Source organism: Bidens hawaiensis, unplaced genomic scaffold, assembly GCF_021521415.1.
Source record: "Bidens hawaiensis isolate Kalapana, Puna unplaced genomic scaffold, B.hawaiensis_p1.1 tig00054859_1, whole genome shotgun sequence".
In the NCBI taxonomy this organism is placed as follows: Eukaryota; Viridiplantae; Streptophyta; class Magnoliopsida; order Asterales; family Asteraceae; genus Bidens; species Bidens hawaiensis.
This window is the reverse complement of record NW_027499879.1, coordinates 27,223-44,794: the sequence shown is the minus strand read 5'-3', so window position 1 is coordinate 44,794 and position 17,572 is coordinate 27,223. Positions and strand designations below refer to the sequence as shown.

Here is a 17,572-nt window from a genome sequence, read left to right as displayed (position 1 = left end):
TGTTTTAAATAATTAACCAAAAGAAAAAAAATATATATAAAGGAAAAATTGACTGGTCATTGACCAACCATTTGCCATGACACCGGAAAATCGAGCTGCCCAAAAATCGACGAAAACGACTTATGCGTAGGCAGCGTAGTGGTGTTTGGGCGTTTCTGGTGCAAACCATTTGGGATGAAGCACCACTACAAATGCCACATGCTCTTGTATGTTTAATCCTTTGGTGAATTCTTGTTGAACGTGTAAGAAAATAGTGATTCAATGGTACTTTGAAAAAGAAAACACTATTATAAAAGATCAAAGATATTCTAAAATAGAATAAAGAGTAAAATTGTGAAATAAGCTACTTATTCAAAAATGGAACCGGGAAAAAGGCTAAAGTTAATGATATAATTAGATTTGATAATTATTAAAGCATAACAATTATATGATATGACCAAAGAAAAAAACAAGCTAATGTAACACATAAGACTTCACTTAAGAGCATCCACAATTTATAGTTTTTAAACACCTATGAACATGTCATCTCAGTTACTATATTGTAAGCGCTTATTTTTTCTATAACACTATCTCTTTTTTTAAACACCCATTTTCTTAAACAAAAAGCGTTAATATATTATCGTTCGTGTGTACGTGACCCACACATCCATCCGCAACAAGTTTGGAATCACATACCTAAAAATCCACACTAGATTTTATTTCCTTCTACAACATCATCAAATCTTCACAAACTCAATTACAAAGTTATTATTATTATTATTGTATATATATGTATATATGTGTGTGTGAGAGAGTGATATGCCTACCCTCTCCGTTTACTCACCGTCTGCAACCCCAAACCTCCAAGCCAGACAACACTCCTCCAACGCCACTCGTCCGACCACATTCACCTCATCCAAACATCATCATCACTATGAACTTCGCTCTAATATACATGTCCTTATATTTGTACTATTCTAACTTATATACAAACAAATAATAATAATAATAATAATAATAATAATAATAATAATAATAATAATAAATGTGATTAGAGGGACTAAAGGCAGAGTTGGGTGTTAGTTAAAGGATGAGATATGCGTTTGAATATAGTGTTAGTGTCGTACGACATCTGTCTCTCTCCATCTCAAATTAACCCTTTATTATTATTACTCTCTCTCTCATGACCTAGCTTCCGCCCATCGCCACCACCGTCCGCCACAACCGTCGGCCACCACCGCCACCACCCGATCCAAATCCTAAGCCAGATCACCGTTCGATATCCTAAACCGATTTCACATTCCGAACCTTCACCAACACGTTACTCAACTTAGGGTTTTAGAACGTAACTTATAATTAGGGTTTTCTAGTCGTTATAATCATCCAAGCGGTCTAATTCAATCGATTAACCAGATCAATTTCGGTAATCCAAATTGCTAATTAATATTTGAGTTGATTGATTTGTAAACATGCGAGGGTTGCAGAAATCGAAACGAGTTTCCTGGGCCTCGGATTTAAGTCTGTGTCAGGTATACACGATACGCGGTCACCGGTTACGATCGGTTTCGGTTCGATTGTTGGACTGTTAATTAATAATTATTACTTCTGCAATCTAATACAGAGCTGCATGTTGACTCGATTGACTTAAATATATTGATGATTTAAAATTTAAAACTTATTTTGATGAATTGATTGTCATCTGTGTTAAGTAACAAGTTATAATGCTGAAATGAAATGAAATGATAATGTTGGTGTTGAGTTTGCATAAAGTTTAAACTTTAAATGGTTTTTGAATTGGAATACTTGCATTATCTGTGGTTGAATTGTTTGCTGTTGGATATTGTGTTTGTGATATTGATGACGCATTGTGACTTCACATTTTGTGATGAAATGAGTTAATAACTGTCATCTGCGTTAGAAATCTACAATACTGAAATGATAATGTTGGTGGCGAAATGATAATGCTGGTGTTAATTTGCGTTAAAGTTTTATATGTGGTTCTTGAACTGCAATAGTTTGGCTGAGGATTAAATGGTTTCTGAATTGAAGTACTTGCATTATCTGTGAATGAATTTGTTCATATTGTTGTTGGTTGTGTTGATGATGCTATGTGGCTTCACATTTTGTTGGATGATAAGTTATCACTTTGTAGATTGTATGTTTATAGTGCCAAAAAGAGGTTAAAGACGATGATATTCTTAGAAATGTATGTATGATGCTTATTTTACTTGAATTATGTTAGAGCTAATGAATGACTGATACATGTCCACATCAAATTTCGAATGTGGTTCTTGACATGCATTAGTCTGGTTGAGGTTGGATGGTTCCTAAATTGAAATACTTGCATTATCTGTGGATGAAACTGTTTGCTGCTGGAAAGGTTCTTATTGTGTTTTGTCGGATGATAAGTCATCACTTTGTAGGCTGCATCAAGCTTTGTGACTTCACATTTTGTGATGAAATGAGTTAATAACTGTAACCTGTGTTAAAGATGTATAATACTGAAATGATAATGTTGGGGTTGAATTTGATTCCTTTATTTGGATGTTTGAGGATGTAATGTTTCTTGACATGCATGATCTGTGATTCTGTGAATGAATTTGTTTACTGCTGGAAGTGTTCCATTTGTTGGATGATAAGTTATAACTTTGTAGGTTGTATGTTTATAGCGCCAAAAGAGGTGAATGCTGATCCTTTTTCTTGAATATTTTGTATCATGATTGCTTTACATGGATTCTGTTGAGTTAATGAATGCGCTGTTGCATGGTTACTTGTTTTAGCTTGGTGAATTTATGTTTCTTCTTGAAACATTTGTGAAAGAACTAGGTTAGTCGTGCTAATGGTAACTTTTGAATAAAGTTTATATCAAGTAAAGGTGGATAATTGGTATGGCATTGCTTGGAAATGTCAAGAAACCTAGGAAATAGGACTTTGCTCTAGCTCCATATTAGCAGTTTTATAGGTAGAAGTAAGCATACATGATTCTTTAAAAGCATACCTGATGTGCTGAACTATTGAGGTAGCAGTTTAAAATTGATCTCTAGGCCAAAAAGTGGAATGAGATGCTAAAATGAACATTGAAAACACTTGGCGAAAGGTTGCTCTGTTTTGACATTTGCTAACATGAAGATAGATATTCACTACCAATCATTTAATAATCTTTTTTGAAGAGTCAAAATGTTTTTTTTCCCAAGTCCTAGCGAATAATCAGTTAGTGTTTGGATGTTATTCTGTTGCTTGAAGGTATAATTATCAGATAAGCATTTTTGAGGGTTAGGAAAGTTTCAATATTTAACAAACTAATTGATAAGATGACCAAAATAGCTTCTTTCTTTTTTAAAGAAAAAAATGATGGATTGTAGAATGGAAATAAAACTAAATAAAGTGCATATGTTTTAACGTTTTGATAAATAGTTCTGTTGCAGTTAGTATGAAACTCATTGTCCAAAACTAGTTATTTGACCCCTTAATAACATGGGATAATTTGTGAGTTTAAGTCACACTAATAAGATAATCAGTCCCAAAAATACAATTGTTGTGGGCAAAGGATTTAAAACTGAACATTTCTTAAGTCCAGCAAGGTTTTATGAAACTCAGTATGATTATCTTCTTTAAGTGGAATAACTGTTATATGTGCATAAAACAATTAGAGAACAGTCTTATTGTTTAAATTTTTGGGTTGTGTGATGACTGAATTTTTTATAGAATTTGGCTAACACTAATGTTTTATATTTAGATAAAGCTGTTTTTATCAGATGAATCGCCATCTCAAGTAGGTTTGGTCGGTCAAGATCATCTCCAAGCAAAGGACTCATGGTCATGGCATTCAGGTGGATCAAGTTCTGATGACAATTTGCCACCTGGCTTTGAAGGAATCCAGCCTGCAAACTTTTTGCAGAACAAATTGTCTCAAATACCCCTCATCCAGTGGAAATGTCCTACCAGAGTAAGTCATTTTCTTCAAGTTTTTTACTTCTTATCTTGATTGGAAGTATTCTTAATTTAAAAAAGTTACTTATTAGATATTAGCATAAGTTTTCTGTTTTGTTGTTTGTGTTATATTGGCAAAATGGGTGGGTCGGGCAGGTTGATGGGTCATGTATGGTTTGGGACTTTGGGTCAAAATGTGTTCTGACTAAAATGTGTCGGGTTGAAATGGGCCATTTTAGAAAATAAGACCTCAGCGAACCAATGTAGGAACTTATTATCAGTTATTAACCATCAGTTGGTTTATATTAACACAATGTCTTTCTATAAATTTTTCAAAAGCACATAAAAGTTTTGGTACAGATATTGCTGGGAAATAAACTGGAAACTTTAAAGAACTATCAATTATTGAATGACAGATATTGGGTTCTATGAGCGCCAGTAATAACTATTACAAAAAAATCCGAAATTGATGAATTGAAAATGAACTTCTAGATGTGTAACTTTAATAGAAATCAAGTAGTGAAAGATGCTGATCAAGTAGCTTTGTTCTTGATTAGAAATTATCTTATGCATTACCTGGTTTTGAACGAAAACCAAATCGATTAAAATTATCTTTTCAATCTTGCTCTATGATCGTGAGTCGATGAAATTTGATTGTTAGACAAGTGTCTTGAATTATATAATTATAATCTAACCAAATAAGTGTTAAATGCTAAAGAATAATTTAAGTTGCATAATTGTATCCGAAAACTATTTACATCTTAAAGGTACATATCGTAAGAAACCATATATTTTCTCACTTCTTACAAAAAAGGTACCTCAACATAGTTTTGACATATTAAAGTCCCACTACAAAAGTATCCTTTAACCCAAGTTTGTTATATTAAGTACCTACACTTGTCTAGACTCTAGAGTACTACTTGTGAAAAAAAATATTTACAATAATGACTGGTTACCTCTTAAATTTGTCAAAATTTAATCAGTTGACATTCAACTTTTTTGTTTGCAAAAAAGAATGTAAATAATTTATCTTTTTACGATTTTTAAGGGTAATTAGTCATTGTTTTGAATACATTGTTACAAACAAATGCATTCCAGATTTCTAGACAAGTGTAATTTAATATAGCAAAATCGTGTGTAGGGACTATTTTGTGTTTTCTTGCATGTGCAGGGGCTGTTATATATTAAAATTATGTTTTGAAGGACTTTTTCGTGAAAAATAAGAAAGGATATTGATTTTATGATATTAACCCTGTCTTAAAATGCATACTTATACATCAATATCTACCGAAATTTAACATAAGAAATGTGGTTGTGATATGCCTAAAAGGATAGCGGCACGCATTTTACATCGATCGTAAAAGATAAAAACGAATACTTTGAATTGTTTTAAGTTGTTTTCTACAATGTGTATGTATTGAAGCTTGCTATAACTTTATTAAAGGTAAAAAAAACCTTTTATAAACCAAAAGGAGATTTATACTAAAAAAGGTGGATGAGGATATGACATAAAATTTTGGAATGAATATATCAGTAATATTAGTTATTAAATTTTGAAATAAGTTTTACGAAGAAAAGCACTTATATTGCGCCGGTGTTAATATCAAAAAATATATAATGTATAGAGTTCACATTTTAAATTTGAACAATACAAATAATTGCACACTGGATGCCAAAAGTCATAATTATTTCACAAATACGAAGCAATATGAATTCTTTTACCACTCACCAAAGTCCATATACTTATTATAATGCTAAATAACTATTAAAGATATATAGTATTTTATTAAGAAATGTTGTAAACAATAAAAAACCCTGTACATTTGGAGTGTAATTAAAAGGGCAAAAAGAATGTTGTATACGAAGCATCATAATATGGATCAAAGGAATAGGACTTTAGTGAGGGTTGCTAAGGTGGATGTGTGGCCATCCGAAGTTAGACCGAGTAAGAAATGATGTTTCTTTGAGAAATACTAGAGGTAGCTAGTATTTTGGATAAGATAGGGAAGAGGTAACTGTGATGGTTTGGGCATGTGAAGAGGAGGCAGGTGATGACACCAGTTATAGTAGTAACTTGAAATGAATGGGTTAGGCAAGATTTGATAGAGTTACACCTCTTTTGAGGACATGATCCAAGATGGGAGTTCGTGGAGTCATTAAATTAAATGTTCCGGACCTTCTTTAGGGGAGTGACACATTTTGCAGACTTTGCTTGCAACTGTCGTCTATCATTGCGTCTATATGTTGTTCTATGATGTTGTGTATGTTGGTGGTAGCATTCTATCATGGCAGTTTGGAAACCATTATTAACACTATATTTCTTTGGTATTATGCTTTGTAAGCAGGTGGTGTTTGGAGCCGAGTGTTTCACTAGAAGCAACTTATATATCTCTTGGGGTAGAGGTATGGTTTGCCTACGTCTCATTCTCCCCCAAACCCTACCAATAGCTTCGCTATGGGTTGGATCTTACTGGGTATGGTTGTTTGTTGCTGAGGGTTAGTTCTTAGTATATAAATAATAGTCTATGTAACAACAATATCCATACCAAGTACAATTCCCATCCGATACAAAGCTATTGGTAGGGTCTAGGGAGGGTGGGATGTAGGCAAACCTAACTTCTCCCAAGGGTTCAGAGAGGCTGCTACTAGTAAGACCCTCGACTTTAGAAAATACCTACATTAAAAAGCATAATACAAAAATATATATATTGTTAAAGTGTGCCGGAGATGGTTTCAAAACTGCATAATTAGAAGGTTATCATTTGTAGATGATGTAATGAAATGGTAAAAAAAAGTACTAGATAGAAGTAACATAAAACAACCAATATATAGTATTACTGGAAAACAATAATAAAAAAAGTCCAGCTAAAGTGTTCCCGTTCCTAAAGCTCCTTAACCCACATCATAAATCTCCATGAACTTCTATCCTCTACCACATTCTCAAAAGAGGAGTAAGTCTAACAAATCTCGCCTAACCCGTTCATCCCAAGTAAGTTTGGGTTTGTCTATACTCTTTCCCGTAAAATTGAGTTATCACTGCTCTGATTGGCATCGTCTCCTACTTTCTCTTCACATGTCCAAACCATCTCAATCTACCATCCATTATCTCATCCGATATACCAGCCACTTCTTAGGCTTTCCATTAGAACCTCATTTCTTATACGATATAGTTGTCGATAGCGGTTGTAGCGACCGCTATAGCGTGCTACGTAGTGAAGCGCCCTGATGCCCCTATATGCTGAGCATCCAAATAGCATATAAATACCCCCAACTGTTCGAATATCTTTTTCTAATATAAATAGTGTTTTCAGATAATTAGTGATAGCGTATTTTAGCTATTTTGTTAGTCTTTAATTTTTTATTCTGGTTGATTGTAATTGCCAAATAGCGTTTTTGTTGATTCTAAAATTTTCTACTACTGTATCTTTAAACATGAAATAGCAGGCGCTATTTCTTTGCTATCGCTACCTAGCATATAGGTAGATTGTGGTTATATACCGCTATCCGCTAATGACAACTGTGAGCCAGTCTAACTTTGTGTGTTAACATCTACCTCAGATATATATTTCTTAAAATGCATATTTTTGTCGTCTTTTATATAAGTTATTTCTAATTCTATTTTCATTTTATATCTTATATTAATTTTCACAGTTTATTTTGGATTCTACGTGGCAAGTGGCAGCCGGAGAAGAAAGCAAAGAATTGGAGGTTGAAACTCAACGGGAGATGAGAGTACTGGAAGCAGTTTATCCACGGCCGTCTGCTGTTCCACCAAAGTTGGTCTTAACATTTCTCATATTTATTTATCATTTTTATGAATTTTTTCAAACATTTCCCATTTTTAATTATGCAAACATATCCACTTTTACAGCCCTGCATCAACAATGGGAAATGATGAATCGTATTACAACGATCAACACACTCCAATCATCCCCATTACACCCATCGAAGACGAAGACACGGCACCTGAAACATCATCATCATCATCAACCAACATTATGCTGCCACCTGCCGTGGTCCCAGGTGTTGAACCGGACGTAGTAGCAGCTCTAAGCGCAGCCATGTCAGGTACTGCTCCAGGAAGCCTAATTGACCAGAGCCTGCTTATCAAACTCTTAAGTGACCCGGGTTTAATCGAGAAACTAGTCTCCACCCACGCACCGTCCACATCCAGTCAGCAAATTTCTCAACTCGGTCAGCAAATCTCTCAACCACCACCCGTTCCCGCTACATTTTCGCCACCCATATCTTTACCCGACCCACCATTACCCGTTCACACCCGACCAACTCACCACCCGTTTTCAACACCATCTTCTAGCGGCACACATTACCCGCCACCGAGTCGGGTGGGACCCGTACCGGTTCCCGTTCATGTATCTGTTCCCGCTCCGGTTTCAGCTCCAAATCTGCAGCCTCCTCAACCGCCACTGGCGGAGGTAAACCCGCTAGGTAAGAAGGATTTAAATTATTACAAGAGTCTGATTCAGCAGCACGGTGGAGACAAACCTGAAGGAGTGAATAATAATAACAATAATAATCAGAAAACGCGCGATGTAAAACAAAAGAGTATGAAGGCGTGTATTTATTTCAACAGCGCTCAGGGATGTCGACATGGTGCGAACTGTGTATTTCAGCACGAACGAGCTAATAATAGCTTGCAAGAAACACAAAGTGCGAAAAGAATGAAAATGGATAGGGAGATAACTGGTACATAGATGCTCCAATAGTCCAATTTTGGGTTTAAAGAGTTGGTGTAAATGTGTCTTGTCTCATGGGAGGGTGCACTTTGTGCTAAGTCTATAAGCTCTGTGCTTGCTTTGCTATACTCATCTACTGCTTCAGGCTAGTAGTGATGTCACCATGTCTTTTTTGTTTTTTTTTTTTAATTTAAAAATTTTGCTTGATACATCTTTGTTGTTGGTTGGTCTTTGCATGATGGCCTTTTTAGGGTCAACACACTTTTGTTTTAAACTTCGGTTGGTGTTGGCCAACCTTTTTTTAATGGCAATGCTACAATTGTTGTTTCTTTTTATTTACAAGCAATGCTAAGTATAATGAAATCAATGAGTAAGATGAGAGAATATATTCTTAACTTTTATTTAGTTGAGTAGATGTAGATTAATATATCATATTTTCCTTTTTTAATGATGTATCATAATACAATGGTGCGTCAATTATGGGTCTTCAGTGTCAAAGTTTTATGGTTTTAGTCGGACTCATCCATTGTCATAGTCGTCGATCCATAGTTGCTTCTCACGCCTTTTAGGACTCCACCTCCCTATGCACATGTCCATGTTCATTCTCTTTTGGTTATCTGTGACTGTAGGTGACCATTTTGGTGAATGATATAGTTATGGTTGATTTCGTTAAAACGTTTATGGTTTTATTATTTGCGTATAAATACTGCTACTAGAATGTCATTGACGAATGATTTATGCCAGGTTAAGCTTAATACTCACTAGCTTACGCTTGGAATTTTAGCATTAAGTTTGAGATCTTTAGGCTTTTGGTACTATGAGTCTATGACTAGAGAGTTGGTGTGCTTAACTAGGATCTTCTGAAGAGAGAAATGTATGAGGTGCAAGTTTTAATAGACATTAAGTGTTCTAACTAAAACAAATCTAAAGATGATGCACAAAAAGATAATAAATGGAGAACCATGTTTATATAATCTCTTGTATCATTAATATTATACATGTCATGTTCATACCAAATACATAAAAATAAATAAAAATTACCAAACCCTGTTTCAAACAAATACACAAGCAAACTATTGTTTCAAGAAGATAATATAAACCAATAATCACACTCCCTTTTCAGTACTAGATAACTGTTTGTAAACTGCTCACTGCAATCTCATCAAATATAAATAAAAATGAAAAAAGGTCATATTATCCCATCTGTGTTTGCTCCTTTACAACTTCATATTTGCCATTTCCTCTCTACAACATCCACAAAAATAATATCAAACCAATGAAAAAATAACTTAGAATATCATTCTGTTTTATTTCAAGTCCAGTTAGCTGCCACATCAAAACAACAGAATAAAGAGGAATATAAATTATACAAAAATAATATAAGACAAGAATATCATAAAGTCGGAAATTACCTTGATTACCATTTCCTTTTGTGGCTTGTAACGCTTGAGACGGTGACCTCTGAATGCGAGGCGAACCGTGCCTATCGTTAACCGGGCCCGGTAACGAGTATCTTTTTTTAATATCCGGGCTTGACCTCTGGGAGATGTTAGCAACCGCTTTGGCTCGTGCAGACTCAGTCGCCTGCATGTAACCCGGGTTCAACGGTTCACCATCAACATGATATCGTTTTGGTGAACCAAACACATTCCTTTGCTTCCTGGGCTTTGACTCTTTAGGCAACTGGTCCAAACTAGTTCTTAAGCCCGAATCGACACTAGAGCTTACCGGGCTTGACTTTTTACTAGTTGACCAGGACTTTCGGGTTTGGCCCGATACCTTTTTATCTGTTCTTGTTTTTTTACTAGTGGTCGAGAGTTGACTCGATGGTGTTCCTTGTGATTCAAGGTTTGTTATGTGACTTGACTTGGGCTCGGGCTCGGGCTCGGGCTCAATATTATTGGGCTTTTGGTCAACTTGTTTTTCAGGCGTCACAACGCCTATGTTATTATTATTATTATTATCACTACTACTATTACTGTTGTTATTATCATAATTAATGCTTGTATCTGCTTCCTCGAATTTTGTGTTTTCAATTTCAAACGGGTCCGGTGAGTCAAGTGTGGATGTGATTGACAGCTCGGTCCCACATTCCGAGCCGCCGGTCTGAACCACCCGTGAACCATGGGTAACCAAGTCATCACGCGGTTCAACAGAACCGCAACCTGCCACATCATCCTGGGTAGAAAAATTAGCTGGTTTCAATGGGTCCGAAGAACCGATTCCTGAACCGGGTTCATCGTCTTGTTTAGAAGACCCGGGTGACTTCAAAGGGTTGGTCAAAGAAGAAGTCAACTCCTCAAACTTTGACTGAGCAGCAATAAATGTTGGGTTACTTGCTTTTCTTGATCCAATCTGTTTGGCTGCGTGTTTTGGTTCGGTTTTCGATACTGGATTCTAGGGTATCGGTTCGGGTTTGGTTTCTGATACTGCGTTCTCGGGTATCGGTTCAGGTTTGGTTTCTGATACTGCATTCTCGGGAATCAGTTCGGGTTCGGTTTCCGATACTGGATTCTCGAGAATCGGTTCGGTTTCGGTTTCCGATACTGGATTCCCAGGTATCGGCTCGGGTACCGTTTCTGATACTGGATTTTTGAATATCGGTTCATGTTCGGGTTCGGTTTCTGATACTGGATTCTCGGGGATCGGTTCGGGTTCAGTTTCCGATACTAGATTCTCGGGTATCAGGTTGGATTCGGTATCCGATACTAAATTCTCGGGTACCGGTTTGGAAATGACCGTTTTGACCTCATCTTCAGTGTTATTTACAACTTTGTCCTGATCATGATCTGGTGTGTGAGGCTGCAGGGTTTCTGCTGAGGACACAGACATCCATCTCTCCAACCAGTTCCAAGCCGAGTCGGATTTTGCTGGATCGCATTTGATGTTGATTTGTTTTGTCTTTGGTGTCGATTCCAGTAGCTTTATATATATAAAAAATATTAGTATACCGACTATTAATTAAAATTTGTAACGCAATAATATATTTACCTGGCGAGCAAGCCGGTTACTTTGTAGCTTCTCAGTGGATACATGTGTCGGTTTTGAGTTTACAATTCCCGCGTTTTGTACCCCCTGAAATAAAATAATAATCCAACATTTTGTAACATTATGATACGGAGCTGATCCAAGAGTTGTTAGAAACCATACAATGAAATATAAAAACTATAAAATGTTTTGTATGTTTTTTACCTTCTCTCTGCGTGCACGCACGAGTGCTTGCATCTTGACAATGGCTTGTACACAACGTAACGTTCCCACCGCATGATTCCTGACCAAATGCCCTCGCACCGCAGCTTGCAGTTTGACCACATTTTTATGTTTGACCAGCTGTTTTTCGGCGTGAGAATCATGTTCAACAATAAAGTTTTAAAACAATTAAGATGTCATTAACACATAGTGGAAGTAAATACAACGTCCACTGGTTCCCAGGTCTCAGGTTCAAATCCAGCTTTCACTGGACCCACTGGTGGGTCCAGTGAGTTGGTTCTCACGGTTACCAAAAAAAGATACATACCAAGAATCTTCTAATGGCAGCCTGGATCACAAGAGCGGCTGATTCATATTCGGCATCAGATTTTTCAGGAGCGTGTTCATGTTTAGTGTCATCTTCTATGCAAACAGGTTCGGTGGCCGAATTTGGAATCTCCTTTGTCAATATATCGTCTGAAGTTTTTTCAGACACGTTGGAATTAATATCTAGTTCAGGACTTATGGTTATCGGTTCCGTGATCTCTTTATTATCTGTAGAAGATATATTTTCATTAACGACTGTGTTGCTTGGTGCTTCATGTCTAGGTGATCTTTTCCTTAAGCTCCATACCGGTTTATCGGGACCCTTGTTCTGAAACGAGTTCAAAGAGTTTAATAATCATTCAAAGTCTAATCAAAATTTAGCTTTTAACTGTTGCGTTCAAAGAGTTTAATAACCATAAGGTCAGGTAAAACGCAACAGTTAAAAGCTGTCAAGCTGAAAGCTGGATTTAAACCTGAGACCTCCGCTGGAGAAACTTATTACCAATAATATTATTGATATCATTAAATGATCAAAACCATAAAGTCAAAGCACTTTACTAGATAGATCTCTTTCATCAATAATTTTCAAAAGTTCAAATAATTAAATTTCCATCATATGTGATCATTATTTGCAATAAAAGTAGATTAAATCAACATAATCAAATTACACAATATTCAATAATTCAATCAAGATCAAATTCAAACTGTTCAACTTAATCATCTACCTAGCACAAATCAATATTACAAGTCAAACACGAACTCCAGATCAATACCGAATTCGATATCAAAACAGAATTAAACGGGGTGTAACGAATTATACACAACAAAGTAGAAAAAATACAGACAATGAGACAAACATATATATATATATGTATACCTGGGAAGAAATATTAATATCATCTTTGTCTTTAGATTGATTGATACATCCACAAGAAATGATGTTGAAGCAGGATCTTCCCATGTTTGATTTGACCGTTGTAATAACCTGCGGTGATCAAGGAACAAGTACTGTTGGTTGGAGACACTTAACTCATGTTATGTTATGCGTTATTGTTTGTTGTTGTTGTTGGTCACGTTGTTGTAACTTGTACTAGATTTAGAGGGAAGGGTATTTATGGAATAACAGTTAATAGTTAATACAACATAGGGTACCCGTTGTTAAATTGAAAATGTGGCTTATACTTTGTGCATGGAAACTAGTATGGAGACTCTTCCAAGAATCGGTTGATATGTTCTGATTTGGAATTTGGACATGTCATCTAAAATATTAAAACAATGTTGTAGGTTACCTAACATATGTTTCAATATTATAAGGTTATGTTATGTAGATTCTTAATAATTCGATTAAGAAAATATTTCTGAAAAGCCAGCATGAAATGTGTTTGGTTCATCCGAATGATATCTCTGAGTCAGTCAGCAAACCATTAAAATTCAAAATAACGTTGAATGAAAGTTTTACCCATTTGTGAATTCACGGGTGTTCAAAACCCTCGGTTTGTCACCCACACACCACCACCACCACCACATCAGCGTACTCAACACTAACTTAGCACTTGATGGCTTAAAATCTCTTAATCATTTACGCATTTTACATGCTTAACACTTACTAATGCATGGTGCAGACAAACATCCCCTAAAATGTGCATAAAAATGTATATATATTTAATAATTTCTTTTGTTTTGGTAGAATGTCAATATAATTACACAAAAATAACAAATTGGTAGAATGTCAATGTAATTACACAAAAATAACAAATGTTTGTATCATTAAGTACTATTTTGTTGTTTCTTTTCGTATAACATTGAGCTTATTTGTTAACTTAACTTCAAGCAATTTCTTTATACAAATATCACTTTTTTAAACTGTAAGTGTAAGATCTTACATAGTACATCAATGTGGAAATTGTACGAGTTGTTTCGCTAGGAGATCAAGTATCTTTATGTTGATACAAAAAATTAAACATTTAAAGTAAATGAGCGTTTGACAGACTAAACACACATTTTTAATCCTTATAAAGCCGTACATTTAGTACAACTTCAATGCTATATATGTAAATGTATTCAGGCATGTAAATTTACTCATAAACCATTCAATCGGAAGTCCGTTTATTAATAAACGACCATACATGACCAAAATATTTATTTATATTATTAACAAAGAATGAACATGGGTATATTTCACTCGTATACGTTCGTTAACTTTCATTTATATTCATTCATTTACATTTAGTTAGATTCGTTCATTTACCTTCGTACGTGTTTACTCCTTTTACATTCGTGGAGTTTCACAATAGGCATTTATCTCTACGATTGTTTATTTATTTTTGTGAACTATCTTTTATACTATTAACGAACGAATATAAATGGACGGGGAAATAAAAACCTAGTTCGTTATACAATAAATTGGTGTCCGTATATGAAATTAATGAAATTGAATATAATAGTAGTTATACTTTAAGAGGCACCGCAATAGGAGACACGAGATCGAGCGGTGATATCTTCATTAACACCCCAATACTATCACTAAATTAAATACAACCCCCTTAAAGATTATATGTTTTTATAATAGCTTCAACTTTTCAACCTAAAAAAATGTAAAAATTTTAGATTCCAATCATAATATGAATAGTTAACAATTAGATTTTACGATATATATTTAAGTGATTTACGATTTCCCGAAACACAAAATGGTTCAGTGTAAGAATTATAGAGTCTTAGCAATATCGTATGATAGGAATATTCGGTGTTAACATGTAACAACTTAAACAAGTATCATCTTGGTTGTGACCAGTGGCGGCCCTAAAAGTTCACGTGCCCCCGCTAAGCTAGAAAAAATATGTTCCTTAAACTAATTTTTTTTAAACGGGGACAAAAGTTATAGCAATAAATATAACAATTAACAAAATCATAGTCTTAGAATGTGTTTATCATGATAGTGAGCTTATAAGTGTTTAGGTATTCTAAAAATATACATCGGTATTTTTTAAAATTTGTTGTGCCCTCGAAAAAAGTGCATCGGTCGAGCGCCCACATTGCCCACCACCAAAGCCTCCCCTAGTCATGACATGAGAGATGTTGGACTCATAAACTAAATGTCTGACTTTAAATTTCTTCAACCTATATTTATGTGCGTTTATTGTAAATAAGACAAAATCTGAACAGTTAAATGTGCTTAGGTGTGGACCATGTGATAGATCCAGGTTAGTTGATATACCAGAAGTCTTACCCCGAATAATTAAAAACAAACTAATGACTCTTTGATGGACAACCATGCACATACGATAAATCAGTATTGTTTGGTATGAGCACTCAAGTAAGGGTGACCGTCTTTGTACCAGGTACTCGTATTGTCCCAGTACCAACCGAACACAATTGGTACCGGTATCAGTATTAGTTTTTTATGTTTTCGGTATCGGTACATTCGGTTTCGCTACTTGGGAGGTTCGTTGGTACACATTTTTACAGATTAGGGATAATTTGGTAACTTACTATAATACAAGGAGCTTATTTGAAAGATTTCAGGGATGGCTAAAAATAAATTCAATGGACAGCTGTTTTGTCATGACGTACCATGTGGATATTTAATAATTTTTGTTCGAATATATTAACAGGATGTATGTTTTATGCACAATATTTTATTACTTGTAAGATCATATGGATGTGTAGGTTTTTTTAATATTAGACACATGATGTTTTTATGGATTCACAATTCCGTTAGTTACCGTTGGGAACTTATCTAATACTTAAAAAACTTTATTTAAAACGGTATCAATGCCGGCTTAATTAAGGTGGAGGCCTAAATCGAAACACGACTTTTGGGCCTTTTCATGACAACTTTTAATATAATAAATTTTGCTTATTAAAAGTTTTGAACTAATAACTTATACTTTAGTAGCAACCAAGCCTACCACCACACCAATACATTACTTTACTCATTATAATATATTTATATATAATGTTTTTTTTAGACTTGGGGGCCTTAATTAAGCGTGGCCTAAAACCCTAACTTGTTTTCGCTGTCCCAAGAGCCACCCCTGATCGGTATATATGTAACTTATAATCGAACTTAAAATCATAAAACTCAAATACGATTTATAGATAAACGGGTCAAGTGTTATGAATCGAGTGAAATGTGCTAATAGGTAGATAAAGAGGTCAAGTGTTATAAATTGAGTGAAACGTGTTTACAAGTCAAAATGAGTTGATAGATTGTAAATGAATTGTAAGCAAGCGTAAACATGTTACACTTAAACTACATATCTATTAATCTATATTACTACCGGTGTTTTAACTTTTAAATATGTGTGATGAATAGTGAACCTAAAACTTTTCTTAGTATTATAAAAAGTTGATCACAAAAGTTTGTCTTTATTGTTTGGCCACGAAGCTTTTTCTAAAAAAAATTAAATAGTTATAGTTTTTATTTTTTATAAGTTAATCATAAATTTTCGAACTATGAAAGTTCAGCCACAAAGTTTTTTATATTTCAGTTTTGATTTTCTAGAAAGCCAAATAAGTAGTCGTGTGTTAACTTTTTTTTCTAGACATTCTGGCATAAATTTTGTCAACTCAAATCGATACTGACATTAGTATGGGCGTTCATTTTTACGGTTTTCAATCGATGTAAAACACGTGTTGGAATTCTTTTAGACATTTCACAACTGTATGTGTTTCTACGATTTTTTTTATCGATGTAAAACAAGTGTCAAGATCCTTTTGGACATATCACAACTATATATATTTGGTTTTCTCTTTTGATTGTTATACAAAGTGCCAGTTTTGTACTGAATTCGTGTCGCACTACACGGAGGAATTCAATTAGTATTATTTTTTTAATTTAATTAATTGAGCCCCTAATCATTTACTCCTTACGGCCCCCTTAGCTATCAAAGCTAATTCAACACAAAAAGAAAAAAATTAATTTTGTCGGTTCCAACATTTTATTTATGATAAAAATAATCAAATAACAAATATATTCTTATGTTACATATAAAAATAATAATAATAAACACGCTAGTAAATAAAGATGAATTAATTAACTTACAAAGGATAAATGAGCCTGCTTGAACGTTAGAAATATAGCTATGCGACAAGACGAGACATGCTAAAACTCTCAAATTAAATAAACATAGCGCATGCTAAATTTAGCTCAACTCATTTACACTTAGACGTGCACAAAAAAACCGGTTCCGGAACCTAACTGGTGGAACCGAACCGGAACCGGTTCCAGTTCCAACCCGGTTGGAACAATACCCGGTTTGGGTATTTTTGTACCCGAAAATCGTACCCGGTTCTTCTATTTGTATGTCAGTACCAGTTCCAACCCGGTTCCTACCCGGTTCTTAATTGGAACCGGTTCGGTTCGTACCCGGAAAAACCGGTTCCGACGGGTTTTTTTTGAAGGGTCAAACAAAAGTCTAACTAGCCGTTGGAACCGGTTCCAACGGTAA

The 17,572-nt window shown here is 34.9% G+C and overlaps 1 protein-coding gene and 1 pseudogene across 2 annotated transcripts; one reads left to right on the top strand and one right to left on the bottom strand.

Annotated features, from left to right (window-relative positions):
- The first annotated feature begins 1,159 nt into the window (after nt 1-1,159).
- On the top strand, nt 1,160-8,939 carry LOC143600743 (zinc finger CCCH domain-containing protein 6-like). The gene is made up of 4 exons (XM_077078342.1): nt 1,160-1,508; nt 3,716-3,925; nt 7,561-7,685; nt 7,781-8,939. Exons 1-4 carry the CDS (start codon nt 1,449-1,451, stop codon nt 8,622-8,624), a joined length of 1,239 nt encoding a protein of 412 aa, XP_076934457.1. The 5' UTR covers nt 1,160-1,448; the 3' UTR covers nt 8,625-8,939.
- Nucleotides 8,940-9,582: 643 nt separating this feature from the next.
- On the bottom strand, nt 9,583-13,224 carry LOC143600741 (protein IQ-DOMAIN 32-like; annotated as a pseudogene). Its single transcript, XR_013147529.1, has 6 exons — nt 13,000-13,224; nt 12,124-12,450; nt 11,799-11,948; nt 11,598-11,681; nt 10,019-11,528; nt 9,583-9,851 (listed from the first exon to the last, which is right to left on the bottom strand). The product of XR_013147529.1 is annotated as a protein IQ-DOMAIN 32-like (transcript).
- Nucleotides 13,225-17,572: the final 4,348 nt, after the last annotated feature.

Coding starts and splice junctions, on each gene's coding strand:
- LOC143600743 (XM_077078342.1), top strand. CDS start 1,449: ATGCGAGGGTTGCAGAAATCGAAACGAGTTTCCTGGGCCTCGGATTTA. Junction 1,509..3,715: donor CGGATTTAAGTCTGTGTCAG/GTATACACGATA, acceptor TTTTATATTTAG/ATAAAGCTGTTTTTATCAGA. Junction 7,686..7,780: donor CCGTCTGCTGTTCCACCAAA/GTTGGTCTTAAC, acceptor CCACTTTTACAG/CCCTGCATCAACAATGGGAA.